Source organism: Mobula birostris, chromosome 16, assembly GCF_030028105.1.
Source record: "Mobula birostris isolate sMobBir1 chromosome 16, sMobBir1.hap1, whole genome shotgun sequence".
In the NCBI taxonomy this organism is placed as follows: Eukaryota; Metazoa; Chordata; class Chondrichthyes; order Myliobatiformes; family Myliobatidae; genus Mobula; species Mobula birostris.
In genome coordinates this window covers 34,153,955-34,176,764 of record NC_092385.1, presented here as the reverse complement: position 1 = coordinate 34,176,764, position 22,810 = coordinate 34,153,955, and the positions used below count along the sequence as shown (strand labels likewise).

The 22,810-nt window shown below is 36.9% G+C and overlaps 1 protein-coding gene across 1 annotated transcript in view; it reads left to right on the top strand.

The window, feature by feature from the left end:
* suclg2 (succinate-CoA ligase GDP-forming subunit beta) overlaps positions 1–22,810 on the top strand; it is a 380,270-nt gene that overhangs the window by 195,141 nt on the left and 162,319 nt on the right. Inside the window, exons 3-7 of the mRNA XM_072280534.1 lie at positions 3,655–3,754; positions 8,675–8,765; positions 9,866–10,018; positions 10,374–10,463; positions 13,029–13,125. Of these exons, the coding sequence (XP_072136635.1) occupies positions 3,655–3,754; positions 8,675–8,765; positions 9,866–10,018; positions 10,374–10,463; positions 13,029–13,125 (531 nt within the window). The remainder of the gene's footprint in view (positions 1–3,654; positions 3,755–8,674; positions 8,766–9,865; positions 10,019–10,373; positions 10,464–13,028; positions 13,126–22,810) is intronic.

The window sequence follows — 22,810 nt, the reverse complement described above, 5'->3', positions numbered from 1 at the left end:
GTTAAAAGCTGATTCGAATCTTTCATTGTTGAGCTAAAATATTTAAGCCTTGTACGTCTTAGCATGCCTGACATTCATTGATTTCTGGGATATCTGTATAGGAGGCACTCTGTAAAATAACAGTTTAATAGTGCATTAACAATATCCATATTTTGCACTTCCTGATCTTTTATAGTATAACCAAGTTCACTTTTTCTCCCCTTAATATTTAACTATAAAAGATGCATTTAGTACAAATATTATCTACCTTTTGTATGTATCCTTAAATACATTTTCATATTGCTGAACATAAAAGGACACAGTGAATCATGCAGTATTAGAATATAATTTTGAATGTTGATTTCTAAGTATTGATCTATTTAATAATAATTTTGCAATTCAATTATTGTCAGTATAACAGCTTGGTTCATAAAATCAAATGATCTTAATTACTCTGCAAATTAGTAGCTATCAAACAAATATTAAAGTATTGAAAATAATTATTTGAAATAAACTTAATCATTTCCAAGCAACAGCAATTAGTTTGTCAGGACTTTGAAAATATACCTTGACAAAAGTTTCCAACCATCACTGCCCTTGTGTCCCAAATAGCCTCCTCAGTTTGCAGAACTTTCTCAAACTATTGTAATCCTCATGGTAGGGAATTCTAGGACAAGAGGGCACAACTTCAGGATTGAAGGACGTCTATTTAGAACAGAGATACGGAGAAATTACTTTAGTCAGAGGTGGTAAATCTGTGGAATTTGTTGCCACGAGCAGCTGTGGAGGCCACGTCATTGGGTGTATTTAAGGCAGAGATAGATAGGTTCCTGATTAGCCAGAGCATCAAATGGTATGGGGAGAAGGCTTGGGGAATTGGGATGACTGGAAGAATTGGATCAGCCATGACTGAATGGTGGAGCAGACTTGATGGGCCGAATGGCCTACTTCTGCTCCTTTTTCTTATGGTCGTACTTGAGAACTATCTGTTACATTCTCCAGGGATGATGAATTCAGCCTCATGTTGTGGTAACTTTTTTGGGTTAGATTTGGCTGTGGGGCATTTTTGTTAAGCTGATGCCAAAAGTCAAAGTTACCAGGCGTACTTTGTTCTGTGAAGTCTGTTATCTTTTCCATTAATTTTGAATGAATTGCATGGAGGAATGTACACAATTGCATGGAAAGTATAGGGTGCATTATTTTTAATAAACCCAAAATAAAATTAGAGAAAGATTTATCAGAATATCTCAGATAGAGACACCAAAAGCAATGTGCCCTATCAATGCCAAATAATTTAAAATTATGTTGTGTATTTGTGACAATAAAGATCTCAAAAATGTAAATAATGATCTTTGGAGTATTAGATGCTAGGTGACGTTTTAGGTTGGGGAACTTAGAAAAGTATGGAAATTAAATGGATATTTATACTCAGAAGCCACCTTATTAGGTGCCTCCTTACCTAATAAATTGGCCTCTGAGTGTATGTTTGTGGTCTTCTGCTGCTGTAGCCCATCCACTTCAAGGTTCAGCATGTTGTGCATTCAGAGATGCCGTTTTGCTCATCACCATTGTAACAGGTGGTTATTTGAGTTACTGTCGCCTTCCTGTAAGCCTGAATCAGTCTGGCCATTCTCTGACCTCTCTCATTAACAAGGCATTTTCATCTACAGAACTGCCGCTCACTGGATGTTTTAAAATTATTTTTGCACTATTCTGTGTAAACTCTAGACTTGTGTGTGAAAATCCAGGAGATCAGTTTCTGAGATACTCAAACCACCGCATTGGGCAACAACAATCATTCCATATTCAAAGTCACTTGGATCACACTTCTTTCCCATTCTGATGTGTGGTCTGAAGAACAACTGAACCTCTTGACCATGTTGGCGTGCTTCTATGCATTGAGTTGCTGCCACGTAATTGGCTGATTAGATATAAGTTGTACCTAATAAAGTGACCACTGAATGTATTTTAGGTGTATCATATTAGGGTTCAAGAGCAACCAGAAATAAGATACTGTTTATGAGTAAAGGACTTTGCATGTTAAAATTTATCAATACCACTGGAAATATAGGCTCACTTCGAAATGTCTGGTCAATGCTACTTGGTAATTCCATCAGCTCCCTGCTCCATTTACCAATTATGGGTCAAATTACACTGTCACTTAACCTACCAACATGTATGTGTTTGGGATGTGGGAAGAAATCAGAATATTTGGGGAGATCCCATGGAGACTGTACAAACTGCACAGTCTGCATCAGGAATTGGGATTGAACCTGGGGCACAGGAACTGCAGAATCATAGCTGTACTAGCTGCTCAACTGTGTCTCTCCAGACTTGGATTCAAAAAAAAAAATTGCATATTATATTCTCTGGATAAGTGAAGTAATGTCTGGTGATATCATCAGTGGAATGAAGTGGATAGTCATGTTGCAGACACCAAACTGTAAAATAACACATATGAGATACTGGCCAAACTCAGCAGGTCAGGTGGCATCTATGGAAAGGAATAAAGAGTTAATATTTTGGGCCATGTTTCAGCCCAAAATGTGGACTTTTATTCCTTTCCATAGCTGCTGCCTGACTTGCTGAGTTCCTCCAGCATTTTGTGCTTTTTACTCTGGATTTTCAGTACCTGAAGAAACTCTTATGTTTATGAAATAGTAAAATAAAACATTTTAATTTTTTAACCAGCATTTTAAACATTTGATGAAGGACGAGATGACGATTGGAGCACATACATGAACTTAAAAGGGAAGTTAACTAAGTGTCACAAATATGATCTTAAATTCTATGGATTTCTTACATTTTTCTAAGGGTATTAAACTCTACAAACAAATCTAGTCAAGTTCTGAATGCTATTCAAAACATTGTTGCATTTCATATGATAAGGCTTAACTTTTTGTCGTGATAACATTGTGTAAAAAGTTGACGTTTTCGTCAGTCCATTGATATTAAAAAGAATTTCTTCTGTAGTGCACCTTATGGAGGAACAATTTCTATCTAATTGTGCATGTGCAGATCTGAGAAATTGCTGACAGTTTCACAGCTTCTTGACAGAAAATACTGACAGTTTCAACATCATGAGAACTGTAGAATCTGGGCCACTTTGTCTTGTGGGAGTGGTCATTACTGGCTTCTGTAAAATACAAACTAAAATGAAATAAGTTGGAAAGAAGGCTTTCATTCTGGTGTTACCTTAAGTGACCCAAAGAACACCTGCTGAAAATTATGGGTTAAAGTAAAGGAGGGTCCAAGGCTCCAAATAGTTATGAATACTTCACCAATTATAGCCAAGAAAAAGAGAAGGGAGGATGAGAAGGAATTGGAAGGGACAAGAGTTAGAATTCAATGGGAAGAAGCAAATTTAATTTTGTAAGGATTAACAAATAAGAATGTTTTGATATTGTCAGACGGGCTATTAGATACTGAAGCTTAGAAACTGGCATTGATTAGATTAATGCTTAACATCCTTGTCTGTGACATTTCTCCATCTGTTGTAATGGCAGAGTTTTGTGTAAAAAGGAAGATTCACATTTGGTATAGGGAATAATATGTGAAACTAACATGCATATCCAGTGATATTTAGTCTAATATTTTAGGTGTACATTTTATGAAACTAACTGCAGTCAATTAGTTCACTAATGATATGTTACTGTTTTGTTTCTCTCCAAATAGAGGCAAAAGAAATTGTTTTAAAGGCTCAAATCCTGGCTGGTGGCAGAGGGAAGGGCAGCTTCACCAGTGGACTGAAGGGAGGAGTTCATTTAACCAAAAAGTATGTTTCAAATTTTTATTGAAAGGGTTATTTTGCTGTGTCTTGAGTGATGAAATTAGTAGATTAAACCAAATTATGTGACCTTGGAACTGAATAGCATTTCTGAAGTTATATATGGGTTGGGGCAGAAATGGAGGCACTCAGGGTAACTGAAGCTGAAACATAAAACTACCAATTGCAAAATGCTTAATAGTACAAAGAAAATTCAATGTGCATATTTAATGAACATTTCTGAAGTAGCAGTAGTAGAATCTGAATGAAGCTTAGCAAACAAAGTAGATCAGTAATCAACAAATCCAGGATTGTTATGAACAACACAAATATAACAGCGACTGTTTCAGAGGAATTGGTGGTCGTATTTGTTTGCATTCTCATGTGGATACGGTATGTAAGCATTTCTGCATCGTAAAGATTTAAAGATAGTTTATTAGTAATCAGAGCATAGAACACAGGATTCAACAGGTCATTTCCAGGTATGCAAGCCTGAATTCAGTTGGTGCCAGAGGCATTAGGGAGAGCCTTGAGAAGTCAATGATTTTGGTGTAGTATATCTAAATTACAATATAAAGAAGAATGAAACGCTAGTTTGGTAAAAAGATGTGAAGAGATTGTCAAGGTATGATGGTAGATTAAGTATGTGGGTATATAGTGGCCAGTGGAGAAAATGTTGAGGATAACCACCAGTTGGAAGAATGAAAAATCAGCATTATTTAAATAGTGTGTTACTGTTAAGTGTCGGAATTTTGAGAAATCTGGAAAAAGAATCACAAAGTTAGAAAATAAATTAGAAGGCAAACAAACTGTTGAACTTTATTACAAAGATTAAGTAGTGTATGGTTAAGGTAGTCCTGCTACAATTAAATAGAGTTGGTGAGACCTCATTTGTGCTTGTTTATGGACTTTTAAGGGAGGTTTTACATGTCTTGTAGATGGTGCAGTGGAAATTCATTACATGGATCCTCGCCTGCTCATATGACAAACTGATAAGTGAGGCTTTTGGCTTCCTCCAGGCTGCTTTGTGGTACAGATCTGGGGATTCAATTTGGTTCGGAATGTTGTTGTTGGCTTCCATTGTTTGCATGATTTGTGGTTTTTCCCCTTTTCTCTTGTGCGTCGCATGTTAGTCTTCTATTTTTTTTTAATTGAATTCTTTTGGGTTTCTTGCTTTATGGCTACCTGTAAGCAAATCAAAAGGTTGTATAACTTAGATATTCTTTGATAATAAATGTACTTTGATCTCTGGGCTGAAGTGATTTACTTTAAGGAAAGATTTAGCATAATAAGCCAATTGGAGTTTAGAAAGCGAAAGGTCCGTAGAGTTTTGTGGCACTGAAACAAGCCCCTCAGTCCACCACAACCATTCTGGCAATTTGTCTACATTAATCTCATTTGTTTGAATTGGCTCTGTGTCCTTCTATGCTTTGTCTACTCTGCCTATCTAATTACCTCTTGAACATAATGATTGTAATGATTATATATAGTTGCCGTTCTGTTTGTGTGTGTGTGGGGGGGGGGAGAGTAGTTTAGGGGTTGATGATGGATCTTTCCCCTCAAAGCCATTTCAGACTACTTCCTCTCATCCTAAACCTATATCCTGTTGTTTTGTATACTTCTACATATGCACAGAGATTCTCAATATCTATCTTATCTTTGTCTCTCATAATTTTATATACATCCACCAAGTCAACTGTCATCTTCCACAGCAAGCCGTTGCAGCCTCTCTCCATAACTAATTTGTTCCAATCCAGGTAACATTCTGAAGACCCTCTTCTGCACTCTGTCCAGTGTAATCATATTCTTTTTATACTGTGATGACCAGAACTAAACAATGGCCTCCCAACTTTTATGTACTATGCCATGTCCTATGAAGGCAAGCATGTTTTCTGTAACACTTTATCAATCTGTGTTGTCACTTTCAAGGAACTACTGGCTTGAACCTCAGTGTCTGTCTGTTCATCAATATTCCTTAATACCATACCACTCTGTAAATACTGTGGCTCTATTTGACTTCAAAAAGTCAATCTAATTGAAACTAATAAAATTTTGAAGAAACTTGATAAAATTGATGACAAGCGTGTGCTTTTCCTGATGGGACAATCTAGAATGAAAGACATGCGGTAGCCTGAGGAAAGAGATCTCACATCGAAGACTGAGATGCAGAGGAAGTCCTGGGCCCAGCTTTTAAGTGCAATTATGAAGAAAACACAGCAGTGCCTCTACTTCCTTAGAAATTTTTGAAGATTTGGCATGACATCTAAAGCCTTGACAAACTTCTATAGATGTATCGTGAAGTGTATATTGACAGTTTTCAACACCACGTGGTATGCAAACACCAGTGCCCTTGAATGGAGAATCCTACAAAAAGTAGTGGGTATGACCAAGTCATCATGGCTAAAGCCCTCCCCACTACTGAGCACATCTACACAGAGTGTTGTCACAGAAAAGCAGCTGCTGCCATCAGGACGAAGGTAAAGGGGCATCAGGACTCATACCACCAGGTTCAGGAACAGTTATTACCCTTCAACCATCAGGATCTTGATAACTTCACTCAACTTTACTTGCCCCATCCATGAACTGTTCCCACAACCTATGGGCTCACGTTCAAGGACTCTTCATCTCATGCTCTCAATATTTATTGCTTATTTATGTACTATTATTGCTATTATTATAATATTTTTGAATTGCACAGGTTATTTTCTTTTACACATTGGTCCATACTGTTGGCTGTGGCGTTATATTGGTTCTATTATGCTTCTTGGATTTACTGATTATGTCCACAAGAAAACAAATCAGGGTTGTATATGGTGACATCCTATCTGTACTTTGATAATAAATTTACTTTGAACTCTAAACTTGGAGCTTGGAACTTAGACTAGGCAGGAATGCGGAGCTGAGATTGCTATCAGATGATCCGTAATCCTGTTCAATGATGGAGTAGATTTGAGGGGCTCAGTGCTTACTCCTGCTGTTAATCTGTATCTCGTATATGTGCTCCTCTATCCCAGCCACCCACTCATCGAATGATTTGGCTATATTCAGTGACTTTGCATCCAAATCCCTCTGTTTTAGAAAGCTCAAGTGGTTCATGTTCTCTGAATGAAGAAATTTCTCCTCATCTGTTCTGGGATTGAAGCTGCTCCATTTTAGATCTCACCAGCCAGGGGAAATATCCTTCCTGTATTGAAACTGTTGAGCTCTTTCAGGATTTATTCATTTCAGAAAGATCTCCTCTAAATTCTTCTAAACTCCAGTGAATACTAGGCTAATTGATTAACTTCTCTTCATACAATAGTCCTGCTATCCCACAGAGTAGTCTGATAAACCTGTGATGCATGCGTTCCCTGACAGATATACAGTTTTCTGGTTAGGACACAAATCTGCACAATATCTTGGGGTATGGTCTTACTATAACTATACAGGATCTTTGTAAGGCATTCTTGTACCTGTACTCTTACGAAAGTCAACATACTATTTATACCTTTAAATGCAACTGTGTCTTTCAAAGGTACAGAGTTTTATTAATGCATTAAAAGTAGAGGTATATTTGTATAGATAGAAAAGGTGAAAAATTCAGTTGTACAGCCATTTATTAACCATAAACTTTATTAAGGTATTTTGCATGAACTATGTACTTCCTACGTCTTCTCAGAAATCTCTCTAAAACTTAAAAACTAGCGTTATCAGACCCATTATCCTGCTTTCATTTCCGTCTCTTATTGAAAGACTTGAACCAAATCCCTTGTGCCAACTCGCTATTTTGCCAAACCTGAGGTTCTTTCCCCAACACAACTCAAATAACGTGATAAGCTTTCAAAACTTGAACCTGCTTTCAATTCTTTTGGCATGCTCTTGGAACTTAATCTCTTTTTAAGAGCAAGAGAGTTAATAGCTGATTTTTAAAATTCATTAATATGAAAGAAACATTCAGAAGTTATTTGTATGAGTTTTTAAGAAACCTTACTTTAGAAAACTGTGTAAATTTGATTGCAGCTGCTTGGAAAAAAATGGTTCCCAAGTACGGAAATACTTCCATTACAATAGTGAGCAAACTCCGTTAATATAATTTTCTGTTAGGTGGTTTGGAATTTACTGAAGTAGAGAAAATGGTCAATTAATTCACTCTTCTTTCCATGTCAGCTTATAGTTCACCTCAGCTTTCGATTTTCTGATCTGTTCGATCTCTTACATTGTTCATCATATTCTCTTCTTCCAAAAAGCCTCAATTGCCTCTAATTTCTTATTTGTTGGATTTTGGTATTCAGCTAAATGGAAATATGCCAAATATATATTGAGCTTTCTACCACAGTGAGCTGTGGAGGAATTAAATTGCAAACACTTTACAATGTATCTGTAATTAGTGAAGACTTTTTGACATTAGGTGCTATGATATCGAAGCAAAGGTCAGTTTAAACCTGGCTTCATTTTTTTTGTGTGCTTGGATTGTTATGTAAAAAAAACTTGCTCTGAGCATCACTATTATTGATTTGGTGATTTTTTAAAAATTTACGTTCTGAATAAAAATGAAAAGAGCAAGATTTTCCAACTCAAATTAGTGTTGCTAATCTTTTCATTGTAAAGGGATTGAAGCATAGCCTTTTGGGAAATGAGCTCCAGACTGGATGAGATGTTGCAATGTCAAAATGTTGTCTATAGAGTGAGCTCCAGCTCTAGCATGGCTCACTTCTGACTTCTAGTGGTAGTAACTTGTATTGCAGTAGTATAGCTGTCCCATGTATCTTGTCAGGAATTTAAAATTTACACACTGTGCCAAAAATATCTTTTCAATTTCAGTACTAAGAGAAAGGCCAAGTTGAACATTAATTTTAGTGGTAGTGATATTGGGCTGCAAGGCATGCAGTTAAAATGTAAGAAAATGAAAATGATAGGAATATACTTTTAAAATATACTTTCTTTTTACAGCCCTGATGATGTTGGCCAACTAGCCAAACAAATGCTTGGGTACAATCTCATTACAAAGCAGACCACAAAGGAAGGTGTTAAAGTTAGCAAGGTAAGGATATGGACAAGAAAACAAGAAGTGATTTGATGTTATAATTATATTTGTGAGTTCCTAGCTAAATATATATTGATATATTTAAATACATTGTCATTAATACCAGAATTTTTTCCAATTATTGATTATTAATCATTGACCACGCTAACTGGTCCATGTCAACCAAAATGCTCTACCCAAGCAAGTTCCATGTACCTGTCCAACTGTTTTTTTTAAAGTTGTCATTGTATTTGCCTCAACCACTTGCTCCAGCCACTCAATGATTATAGATAACATGCTATGTAAAAACGTTGCCCCTTATTTTCCTGCTAAAGTTTTCCCTATCACCTTAAAAGTAGGCCCTCTAGTTTCCGATACCCCAATTCTAGGCAAAAGACTGAGTGCATTCACCTTATTTATGACCCTCATGATTTACACATCTTTAAGTATCCTACGTTCTAAGGAATAAATCATTGCCTGTCCAACCTCTCCCTATAACTCTGTCCCTTAAGTCCTGGAAAATCCTTATATATCTTTCCAGTTCAATAACATCTTTCATTTAGCAGGACTTTCAAATCTGATCACAATATTACAAGTATGTCCTCACCAGTTTCTTGCACAATTGCACTGTGACCTACAAACTTTTATACTTAGTGCCCTGAATTATGAAGGCTGTCATGCCTAAGGCCAGTCTGTTGTGTAAACTTAAAGGGGAAAAATGGAAAAGTAGCGTAGTGGTGTGGACAGTACAGCTGCTGTCTCACTGTGCCAGTGACCTGGGTTCAAACCTGACCTGTGCTGTTTCTGTGGAGTTTGCAGACTCTCCATGTGATTGTATGGGTTCTTTCTGGTTCTTCACTTTCCACCTATGTCTTAAAGACATGGGCTAGTAGGATAATTGGCTGTTCTTCATCGCTGCTAGTGTTGGGGTGAGTAATAGAATTTGAGAAGAGTCGATCGGAAATGTGGGGAGAATAATCTAAGTGTTGTGGGCCAGAGAATATAATTCCGTGCTGTATGGATCTGTGAATCCAACAGCATCTTTTAGAATAAGGTGTTAAGTTGCACTTCTATTGTAGTAAATGACATGTCTCAAATTAATATACATGTACTTGAAGGTTATGGTGGCTGAGGCCCTGGATATTGCCAGAGAAACTTATTTAGCTATACTGATGGACAGAGCCTGCAATGGACCGGTCATGGTTGGAAGCCCCCAGGGAGGAATGGACATTGAAGAAGTAGCAGCTACCAAACCTGAGTTGATTTTTAAGGTATGCTAATTAGCTAAAGTGATTGTGCATCCTATGTAATATGTTTCTCAGTGCTAAAAATGAAACTGAACTGTAGTCTTTACTGATTTTTAATAATATTTATTTAAGCAAATACCATGGTAATTAAATGAGAAAACTGACATATTTTCTCACTGACTTGACATACCAGGCAGATTTAACACTTAAAACTATTTGAGTTGAATTACTACTTTTTTAAAAAAATTGGCAGGCAAATTACTTGCATCCATGTCAAGCTGTTTCACACACATTATCTGCTCAAAGTATGAAGTCTATGCTTTTGGTTCTTATTCAGGCTTCTGAAATATTTATTAACTTTTTTTGATTTATTTCTCAGGAGGTCATTGATATCTTTGAAGGGGTTAGAGAAGATCAGGCATTTCGAATGGCTGCCAATATAGGATTTAAAGGACCACAGCAGCAAAAGGTAAAAGTGCAACAATGGTTTACAAATATAGCTTTACAAATCTGTGGAAAGTGATTTATTATATTGCTGAGTGTGCTTCTCCCAAATTAGAAATCAATTTCTCTTGTGAAGAGAAAGGAGAAGACTGTCATTGTTGAGACAGATGTACATTGAACTAGCTCAAAATAAATCAGTAGCTGAATCTTTTCCAAAATACTTGGTCTCACAAGTAGGAGACATTTATTTTTAAGGCAATGTACTTATTTTCAAATTTAGAAAAATAATATTCAATCTTTGATCCATATTGTAGCAAAACGGTCTTTTGCAGCAGCTATGTGCTCTTTATATCCACAATCATGACTTCTTGTTGTCAATTTTTACATTCCTAAGGATCACTATACTACCTGTCACATACACTTGGTTACATAAAAGAGTGTTGTCCATATTGCATGCCCATAAAGCACTATAAACAAACAATAGGATACAGTTTTGGGACAGAAGATGTAATCTGCTGGTTTTGTAGATTCCAGCACAAGTGATCAGAAGATTGAAGTATTTTAAACTAGCCAGACTCAGCTGACGGTGGTTGCAGGTTTCAGAGGAAACTAACCATTCAACCACACACAAGTACAGTAGGTAAATCTTGCCACGAGTCCAGGACGTGCTGTGTGACAGATGCTGGTCCATCTGTCACTGCACTCCATCACAGGATTCCACGTAGAATTCATGGCATAGCCCACTTATGCTGGGGATCCCAGAATTATAGTGAGGAACCAATCTCTCACATTTTACATCTGTCAGGCCTGGCATAGGAGCAATGGCCCATGCATTTAAATGAGGATGCTTTGCCCCCTATGATAGAGAGGAAAATGCAAGTTATTTATTTTTGATTTGTTTTATTATGTCTTTATTTTGGCTTTTGCATTATGGCTTTGATATTTTACCATTGTGTTTAATTGTTTAAATAATAATTATATTTTAAGGAATCATACCAGTTTTTAAGGTCAGAGAAATTTTAAAACTCTTACAGCCTTGATGTAAGGTAAGACTCCCAGTTGTGACAGGGCCACCTGGAAGGTAAAGGTAAAGTGTACTGAATCCTTACTCGCCTGGATACTCCAGGTATTGCCCTGCTGAATGTCTGCCCCAGAATAATCTTTGACAGCAGGCGGGGTGAGGTTCATTCATTTGGCCCTTCACACTCATACTTACTGAACATGCTTCTGTTTCTATGCATAGAAGTTTAAATTATGAGATTGCTGACTATACCAATTAAATTATTAAATAGCTCAGAGTCACTTTTAAGTCACATTTTAATGATTTTTAAAATTGGGTCAGAAGCAGTGAGAGGTGGGCAAAAAAGAGTGTAATTTTTTTGCTGATTGACCCGTTTTCAGGTATAGTATTTGTACTTCCCTAGGTTCCCCCTCCTAAAGTTAATAGGAATACTTTTAAATGGAATGTAAACTGAAGAAGCAATAACGTTGTACCATGCTGCCTTCTACATTATGGAATATTTTGTCTTTAGTTATCAAGGAAATTTTAGCAGCAACTTAAACTGTAGCATAACCAGCACAATTTCAAACACTTACATATGATTCCACATTGTGCTTGAAGCTTAGTATTAAATATTCTGTTTTGGGATATCCTATGCATTTGTCCTAATTCATTCATTCAAGTACAGTTATTTTCAAAGATTTTATAAATTATACAACCTTGAGAATTGTCTGCTTACAGGCAGCCACAAAGCAAGAAAACTGAAAGAACTCAATTAAAACAAGTTAAAGACCAACCCCCCCATTGGAGAGAGAAACAGAAAAAAAATACAAATGATGCAAACAATAGAAGTCAGCACAGCATTCCGAACCAGATTGACTCCTTAGATCAGAATCCTCAGAGTGCCCTGGACTAGGCCCAAAGTCTGGGTCTCGGTTCATCATAACAGTGAGCAAATCGCCACGGAGCTCGCAGACACGAAGCACAGCAGCCGGGGCGGTCTCAGAGCCTCAGCATCGCGGAGAGAGAAGTGAACATTGACTCTTGCCTCTGGTCCTGACACCCTGCCTTTGCAGTCTATCTGGGCCAATGTTTAAATTGTCCAAGCAGCGGATCGTGCCTCGCATTAGGATCTGGGCTCTGCCACAGTGAAATGTTTTGGACCTAGACAACGCTGCCCAGCCAAAAGCCATTCTTGGCCTCTCCAAATTGGCTTGGCGCTTAGAGAAATCCAACCACACACTCGGGTTAGTTGGTTGGGCATCGATACTCATCCTCTCCGAATCACTCACTCCAGCTCCATCTCTGTCGCATCTCCATTGTTTTTGCAACTGGTTCCCTATCTTTTGGGACTAGTGATAGTTTTTGCATGAGGAATACTCCCAGTCTTCACCTTGTTATGTCTGTTTGTGTATGTGTAATGTATTTAAATAGGAGAGCTCAAGGTGATAGAAAATAACTGCTGTTCTCTACTGAGGAGGACACAATGCACTGTTACATTGCTTAGATCGTTTTGTACCAATGTTGAGGTAAATTTTTCCCTTTCTTCTGTAGAGTATTATCTGTTTTCTATTTTGTTTCATTAAACAGGCTGCAGAACAGATTCAGAAACTATATACTCTGTTTTTGAAAGTTGATGCCACTCAGTTAGAAGTGAATCCTTTTGGTGAAACACCAGATGGGCAAGGTAATGTGAGAAAGAAATGCACGTTTCTTGTTTTGTTTTCATGCGGAAAGAAATAATCATTGAAAACGTTTTTGCACACAATGGATTCATTTGTGTCAGTGTCATTTCAACATTAAATAATGATGCTTCTATTGACTGGGCAAATATCCTGAGTGGATTAATCTGTGTACTTGCTCTCTGTTGATTTTGTAATTGTGAGATCAGAACACACAACCTACAGTCAAGGTTGCTGAATTCTTTAATACTCACAGTGGAGTAAACTGGCTTTATCAGTCTTGTTCTGATAAAGAAATAAACCACAGTACTATTACTGTGGTTTCTATTCTTTGCATGCCACTAAAAGGAGAAATCACCACTGGGAACTATATAATTGGTTCTGATGTAGCTGTACTCTGAGCAACTTGTGAAGGCTATTGATTTCAAAATGCTTTTCCAATATTGTTTTTCCTTCAAAACAAAAATCATCTAAACTGTACTATTAGTCTGTTAAGAAAGTTGGATGATTTTTTTTTCTCTGAAAATTGAATGTTTTATTCCCTGTCAGAATTTCCTATAAATATTTGAATATTCCAATGGGTGTTCCATGAAATATTTCAGGATGGATTGGGGTTAAGGTGTTAGATAACATGACCCTGCTATACAATGACAGCAAACAAACTTCAGAGTTGGAATCTGGTTTATTATCACTGCCTTATTTGACATGAACTTTGTTGCTTTGCAGCAGCAGTTACTGTGCAACAGCATAAAATTACATGTTACAACTACAGCTACACCTCTGTACGCCTCTATTCCCTTGCTTATTTTTACTCATCCTCTTTATCTATCCTCCTTTTTTCTCTCTCTCTATCATCTGCTTCCTCCACTTCCCACTCTCCCCCCCTTCACCACCTTCTCTTTTGTTTCCATTCTCCTGCACACTCTTCCTGCCCCCTTTTTGATCCTTCATTTATCCCATTTCTTTTTTCCTCCCCTTTCTCTTTACCTCATTCCTAATCTCCCCATTCTCTACTCCTTACCCAGCTACACACCTGCTCGGCTCTGGCGAAGATTATTTCAATAACGAACAGGTAGTTAATTAACCAGTTCATTCTAAAAGGATTTTATGTAATGTGCTGATTATCAAATGTTAAAATAAAGTGTATGATCCCTCCTAGACAATCAGGATTCACCTTGGGCCCTTTGCCATCTTATGAGTTTAGTCTGTTTCTGTTATTTGTTGCATCCTCAATTTTTGAAGAAATGTTAGGTACATAACTATTTTTGTAATTATGTTATCCTATATGAAGCAAAAACTTGCATTGTGAACAAATTTATGTATGAATGAAAAGAAAAAAATATGCTGCATCGAATTAAAAGTCATATACCCTGGAAGTGCATCATGGCCATAGAGCTGACAAGTGTAATTACTTCCAGAAGTTTCCTTTTATCTGTACTTCCCTAGTGGTTTCCCTGTTGTGAGAGTGAAATGCTGTTTTGTGAATTTAATGATAATTACCTGTGCATCTTTTGGACTGCAAATTGAACAAATGAAGGAAACTTAAGCATTTAGAATGTACTTTAAATCCTCAAAAATATGAGATGATTATGTCCCTGGTTTTATGAGACATGCGTCATAAGTGAAACATAAAGAATATTTGCAGAAGAATGTTGTCGGCTGCTGGGAATATGTGAATCCCTATGGATATCGCAGACCAGGAAGCAAGTAAGACACAGCTATACTTTTGGCTTGTATGAGATGTGAATAATGCTTATGGGCAATATAGTTAGACCATTGGAAAAGCAATGGCTCATTAAAGTACCCTAAATTGATATTGCACTGGTAGCACTGAGCTGTGATCATGTCATGGAATATGTGTCAGTGAAAATAATGGTAAAAGGAAATAATGAGTACCTTTCATATTTGTTTGTCCACTTTTACTGAATAGCCACTTTAAGTCATTGAACTAACATGCTAGGTATTTCACTGTAGGGTGACTGCACTATTACTATGGTTATAGCTGTAGTGAAATGCAATTCAAATTGATTTGCTTTAAAGTTAAAAGATCACTAGAGCTGGGCAACTTATGTATCCCATTAATTCTTGGTGATGCATTACATTTAAAATAGAATAAGATTTGATTTGGGTGATGGAAGGTAGATTGACTTGTGTCTGTTTTCATGCAGAAATTGTCCAAAAAAAAATTCACCTAGAGTGGATAACTCTAGCACACTTTTCTGGGTGAAGCCACGTCCAAATGGGCATTTTGTGCAAGAGTTACAGTAGGTCAGTGTATCTAATATATTGTCACTATTTGAAGCCTATTCCCTCCATTACTGACATATATTGGAGCTCCGGGAAACAACTTACAACTGTAGCTGATGGAAACATATCATTCATCACCCAGGACATGCCCTCTTCTCATTGTTACCTTTGGGAAGGAGGTACAGAAGCCTGAGGGCATGTACTCAGCGATTCAGGAACAGCTTCTTCCCTTCTGCCATCCGATTTCTAAATTGACACTGAACTCATAAACCCTACCTTACTTTTTAAAAAAATATGCTATTTCTGTTTTAGCACTATCTTTAATTAACTATTATACGTATATATAATATATATACGTATAATAGTTAATTAAAGATAGTGCTAAAACAGAAATAGCATATTATATATACATACACACTTCCTGCAATTGACTTATTTTTCTATATTATCATGTCTTGCATTGTACTGCTGCCACTAAGTTAACACATTTCATGACATATGCCAGTGATATTAAACATAATTCTGATTCTAACAAAAAAACTAAAACTGATTATCAGCTTCCAAAGTTGCAAATGCTGTAGAATTAACAGAAAAAGGTCATTTCTAGCATTTCACTGCTGAGATGCTCATTGGTGATATCAATGGCAACACGTCATTACATTTTCTCAACACATAGAGTAGTTTAGGAATTCTGGGTCAGGAAGCAAAGATATATTCATTGGAAGGAGCAACTCCCACGGAATTTTCAAACTCTAGAGACTCCTAAGACCGTTATCGCAGAAACAGGCAAGAAGTTGAGGGAAAAGCTATTCATCTAACTAGACAGTTATCTCTGTAAAGCTCAAGGTCACATTGACTTAACTTCTTTGCCATGTGATCTTTCAAAGTAGCCACAACGGATCTCACCTGTTTCCCCCAATGTGCTGCTCACTGCAACATCAGAGTAATCACCAGACACTGTATTCAACTAAAAACATATTTCATCTGTTTTGGTTTCAATGAGGAGCATGTAGCATATTGGGCATTGGGATTTGCTAACACTTCTCTGGTTTCCCACCAATTCAGGCTGTTGTTAACTACACTTGTGTAAGAAGGTTTTCTGTTAATAAATCAGACCTTTGCTGTAACAGCAAATATTTCCACTCCCTCAACATTCAGGTGATTGTGGATGTTCAGAAGCATGCACCAGTAACTGATTGATCTATCAGGTGTACTATGTAGCACTGGCCAGAGTGATGGATCTACTGGGGCAGTTGGGAGCAGATTAAGCCTTTTATTTAAAAACACTCCATCTCAGGTGATAAACTAGCCTTCAATTCCACTACAAGCCCACAGACTGCCACAGCTATCTCAGCTATAATTCTTCTCATCTTGCCTCCCACAAGGATTTAATTTACTTCCCTCAGTTCCATTTGCTCCAAAGGTGAGACTTCCTGTATCAGTGTCTCTGAAGTATTTTCCATTTTCCTCAACTGTGGCTTTCCCTCAGGGATTCCGACCTGTGGTCCACGGACCCCTTGTTTAATGGTTTCAGTTCATGGCATAAGGAAGGTTGTGAACCCCTGCAAGTCTACTTAGTTCCTTAGCCGCCTCATTAGGTCATCCATATTCACTCTGTCAGAGAAATTCATCATCTTCCACTGACCAATATTCTGTGTTTCCAAGACTAATATTTTTCTTGTTGTATAGTTCTGAAGAAGGGTTCCAGACCAGAAAAGTAAACTTATCTCTTTACACTTTATAACCCCTCACATTTTATTGTATAGGACACCTGTACAACTCATAAATGAATAAGTATATTATGTTGAATTTCTTGAACTTTCTTGGCACAGCAGTTTTGAATGGTCTGCAGCTCATTTCCTGATTAATCTTGGGAGGACTAAAATGCTGGTCATTCTCAATTGAGTCACGATGCTATAATCGTCTTCTCTCAGTTTGCTCGCTCTTTTGTACTGGATCTCCTTTGCAGCACATGTCTTGGTAATGAAAACATGCCCAAAATATAATGTTCCTTCCTTGACCTTTTTAAGAATCCATCTCCTCCATGGTGGCCGCTGGATATTGCTACTGTTATTTGACTGTCATAGGGAGTGGCCTCTCAGGCCAGAGGACCTTCTCAGATTGTTGTGATTCAGGTTATTGGAAACTACATTCAGCTGAGCATTGCCATGTCAAGAAGTTCCTTTTTGCCTCATTTTTCAGGTGTAGAGCCAGACCTGATTAGTTGTTATCATGTAACACAGTGATAATTTAGTGCAGTCAAGAAGAGTGAAAAGTTATTTCTAAACGTAGCTGGGAACCTAACTTGGAATTGTATTTTAAGTGCCCTGAGCAGTGACATTCAAATAAGGAAAATATTTATTTCATAAACCATTCTTGCATTGTCTGTATAGTCAATAGAAATTATTCATCCTACTATCTGCTATTATTTTCTGAATATTCACTACAGGGCTTGGCAGTCATTGTGTTGAAAATGCTTTTATTTTCTGGTTTAGTTGATGTTCAGTATTAATAATATTGACCTTTCAATAATATTTTAACCAACTGTGCCACAGGGTGTCTGGTGTATGTCCCTGCTTTCCCAAATGAATTTAATGTTTTGTATAAGTAATTTCTAAAAACAAACACATCCATGTACCTGTGCTTGACTTGAATAAGAAGTGAGTCTTTTGGCTTGGAATGCAAACACAATGCACAAATCGCATTCCGATAAATCAGGTTCTTGTGTATTGGATAGAGAATATTCAACACAACACAGTGGAAAAAGGAAGTAATCCATTAATGAGAAAATTGAATCATTCCTAAACTTCGCTGGTCTAAGTGAATTGGTTGCTCTCTTGTGCTTTATTAGTTAGGGCTTCATGCAAAAATATTCCTTTAGAACGTTTTTCCTCATGTGGGTCCTGATGACATGCTTCATTGACCTCTTTCCAGTTTTAAGAATATACATTTTTCTCCAGATTCACTTGTTGAATTCATTATTTTAATCCATCTTTGTTGTTTAGTCCTTTAAGACATGGTATTTTGGGTAAGCTTCAATTGCGCCAACTCCAGGCCCACGAAAGCGAGCTGAAGGAAGGCTTTTAAAGTGTGAACAAGAAAGAAGCAGCAAATAAACATAATAAAAATGACAGCGAAAACTGCTGGAAATTCTTATTAGAAAGAGAAAGAGCAGACTCAAACTTACTTCTCAATAACTTTTGAATTTCATTTGTATTTCTTGTTCCCACTTAATTAGCTTTCTGATTGTTTTGTGCCTATTAAAGATATGGGTGCTTTGCCACTTAAGCTCTATCATTTCCAGTCTCTCTTGTAATGAAATATTCCAGTTTCAAGTAGATGATCATACATTTCTTTAAATGGAACTTCCCATGCCATTATTTAGCACACTTCTGTCAACATTTTCTGCTCCCTTCTTCATGTTTGTTAATTTGCTGCCATATGAAACGTTGAATGGTCGACTCCTTTTGCTTACGTTAATAATATTCATGTTAGTTGCTCCAGCTATTAGTTGGAGTTGCTCTCCACATTCCTTACTTTAAAGAAGGATAAAGATAGCATCTAGTCTCTAACCTGGATCATGGTGCACGCCAAAAATCAGTGGGAGTGTGCTGAAAGCAGCAACTCAAAGGAGGCACTAGGATATTTGGTCTCCTGCTGAACATCCTTCATTAGATCTTTTTATGGGAAGGAAGGAAAAAAAGCAATAGGAAAAAAAAAGGGAAATACTCAGAAATGTCTCCCTCTCATTGATGAATTGTAGGTGGTTTCTACAGAGCTAAAGATAGGCTGACAGAGCATCTTTCCCTGCTGCATACTGAGTGGGAGACCCAGACTGCAACTGACTTCTGCAAAGAGAATTGGATAGAAGTGATGGAAAGGTAGCACAGTATCTAAACTGCTGACCTATAACCCTGAGCTAACAGAGATGTGGATCCAAGCCCAAAACAGCAGCTGTGAAACTTAAACTCAAGTTGGTTATTTGAAATTAAAAACAATCTCAGTAAGAAGAGTGCACAGTCTGTTTCGCTGATATCTTTCAGGGGTGCAAATCTAAATCTCGACAAGGCCAGTATGCGAGTCCAGTCCCACAGCAATTTTGTTGATTCCTTGTAGCCCAAAACAATAGCTTTAAAGTGATCCAGGTTCCAGACTAGTTACTATCCTTAGCTTCTCTAAAATAAGGAGCCTGGATAGGTTGACCAAGAGTGGGAAATCTTTCATATTAAGCAGAAGATTGTTGCCAAAGATAATGTTTCTCAGTCAAACTCTGCTGTATTAAAACTGTTATATTAAAATGGAAAAATATTAAAACCGGATGGACTGCTTGGCAGTATACTAGATGCAGAATCTGATCTATATTTTGAATCTCCAAACAAAAGTATCAATGATATCCAGTAAATCAGATGTAACCTCCCTGTCTGGTATCTGTGCTACCTCCCTTCCATCAGGTCATGGTTATCCATTGTTCAATTATTTGTCCCTAGTGATGGAATCCAATAACTTCCATAAAATTGATTTGAAATTGATGGGTCTATTCTTTCTTAATTGCTTCCTCATTTTCTTGAACAATTCTAAGGTATGTTTATTTCTCTAACGTGTGGTCACAAATTCTGAATCTAGATCTTTTGGAAACTTCAGCATTTGCAAATGCCTCTTTTACCTTTATTTCTTGTTATTCCCTGGAATGAAAATCTTTTTTTCCTTTACCAACATTTAATTTTCCCCTGTAACATGTTTCCTTTCAAATAGTTACATGAAACAAGTTGCTCGTTTCGTAAGTTTGCCATTTTTTGTTATGCATTGTGGGCCTTCCATTAATTGGTATTCATTCCAATTAATTCTTATCTTTCTCTGTCAGTTTCTTTGATATTGCATACATAATTTTCATTTGTATGTTCTTTTTTCCCATTCGTTTGCTTCTTTTCTGTTGATTTCCCCTTCTACTTGCACATACATAATCTTTGTCTTTGATTTGTTGCAGTCTCTTGCCTCAATTCTTTTACTTCAGTTGTTTGAGAACATTTCTTGATTTTAAGGTGATTAGATTTAAATGCATTTCCTTTGTGGTGGCATTTGAAATAAAATATTCAAATAAATTTATTTTTATATGAAACTGAGATGTGCTTGAGTGCCAACTTTCATATGATTAAAGAAATAGTCTTCTTTAAAACCTGCCAAAAGTCAGAAATTTATTCACAGGGAATTATTGTTGGAAGTGTTAAGAGTAATCTACCTATCACATTACAATGACATTGACTGCTTGTGTAGCAAATCAATTTTGAGTTTTAAAATTGAATCTGGTGTTTAATTTAATGGTGACCTCATTTCTACTTCCAGTATTTTAGTTGGAGCAAATGCAAAAAAAATTCACATATTATGTAGTTACAACTGGAGAGGGAAACGGCAGCTTATTACTTTTATGAGTATGTTCATTTTCAGTCAATTAAGTCATTGAAAGATATTGGTCTTAATCTGTTGATAGTAGAGTTTTAATTGTGAAAGAGTTGAAATCCAGCACCCTATTTCTGCTGTTACAGTTCAGAAATTCTCATAACTAATTAAGTATTTTCATTATATTTGTGAAGCTTTAGGAGATGCTCTTGAATGTGAAATCCTGTCTGAAAGGTCGTTCTTCAATTCAGTAGGCATAGAACTAAAACACAGGACTTTGTTTATATTAAATTTAAGATGTTCTTGTATTTCTGATATTAAATATAATGTAAATGCAAATATGCCCAGAATATTGCTGTGGGAGTTCCTCAGAAGATTATTTCAGGTTCACCAATTTCAGCTGCTTGCTTCCAAATTAATGACAAAACTGAGATTTATACAAAGATGAGAGTACAATGTTCAATTATAGGTACAAATTATCAGAAAGTGAGTGGACAGCAGCTTCAGGACAACATTTGGGATAGGCTGATGATGAAAATTAACAATTGTGGTGAGGTGTAAAAATGCCAGGAAATAGCCATCTCCAACAAAAGGGAGTCCAACCATCTAACTATGACATTCAGCTGCTTTACCACCATCTAGTCTTCATCTGTGGATTATCTTTGACCAATAACTCACCAACAATATTGATATGACCTTATGTCAGGAATAGGATATATTGCAGTGTGTCACTCAGCCCGAGTCCCCCTGTCCTAAAAGGTTTTCTGCCAACTATAAAGCAGATCAGGATCACATTCTCTCCATGTGTTTGGGTGAGTACAGTTCCAAAATGTCTTAAGTAGTTTGATACAAGACGAGCAGCATGTGTGATGGCTCCATCATAAATATTCATCCTTTTAGACACCAGCATACAATGGCTGTAATGTGTGCTTTCTGTAAAATGAACTATTTATTTGTCTAGGCTGCTGCTCCAACTGCATCACCCAAACCTGACATCTCTACCACCAAGGAGTACAAGAGCAGTAAGTGGATCAGAACACCAAAGTCACCATGATCCTTCCAAGTAGCAGACCATGATATTTCTTCATCTCCACTTCCTAAATGCAATAAGGAATAGGCAATAAATGATGATTTTTTTTCCTATGGTCCAATAATTACTAAATAACTATATATTTATTATAATATACCATAAATTTTCAAGATTGTTTGTAAACCCAGTTGCAGATTAGTTATGATGATAAAATTAATCAAATTTACCTAATTTGAAGTCATACGTTGCTGTAGTCTGCATGTTGTACTGATGACTGATCTAAGCTTTGCTTGGTATATGTTTTATGCTTAGCTTGTTGTTAAGGTTGACTGTTATAATTAATCTACAAGGAAATGCTGATTGCAAAAAAAAAAATCCATACAATGTTCTTTCAGCCTGCATCATGCATGGTGGCTTCCAGAAAGAGTTATGTCCCAGATGTAATTAGATCTTTCCCCCTCTGACATTTGCCTTCTGGCACCAAAAATAGTTATATTGTGAACCAGATTCTCAGCAGTAAAATGTTACTGGATTTAATTAACCTACCCTCAGCCACCAAGTGTAGGACTTCTTTGGATGAGCAAGCTTACCAAACATTAGAGCAGTCCTTGAAAAAGTGCTGTAAACTTAATACTGTTCATTTTAAATGTACGTCTCTTTACAGGTCCAGAGACTAAACACACTCTCTACATTGCTGTTGTGGTTGGTTATATTTCTCACTTAGAAATGTAACCTCGGCCAGTCTGAGTTTCTTAGTGGCTTAGCTGCTTTATAGCTCCTTATGCTCCTTCTTTTCCCCTCCTTTTGCCTTTTCTGCCTCATCCTTTGCCTCCCACGCTTTACGGAGGTTGACAACCAAGTGCAAAGAGGATAATTCTTCTAGCTGTGGAATCAGTGGGAGGTCCTCATTGTTAGAATTAGGTAATAGCCATTTAGAACTGAGATAGGAAGACATTTTTTTGTAGGTACTTGTGAATACTTTGATTTTTTTTACATCCCAAAGGGCCAGGAAAGCTCAG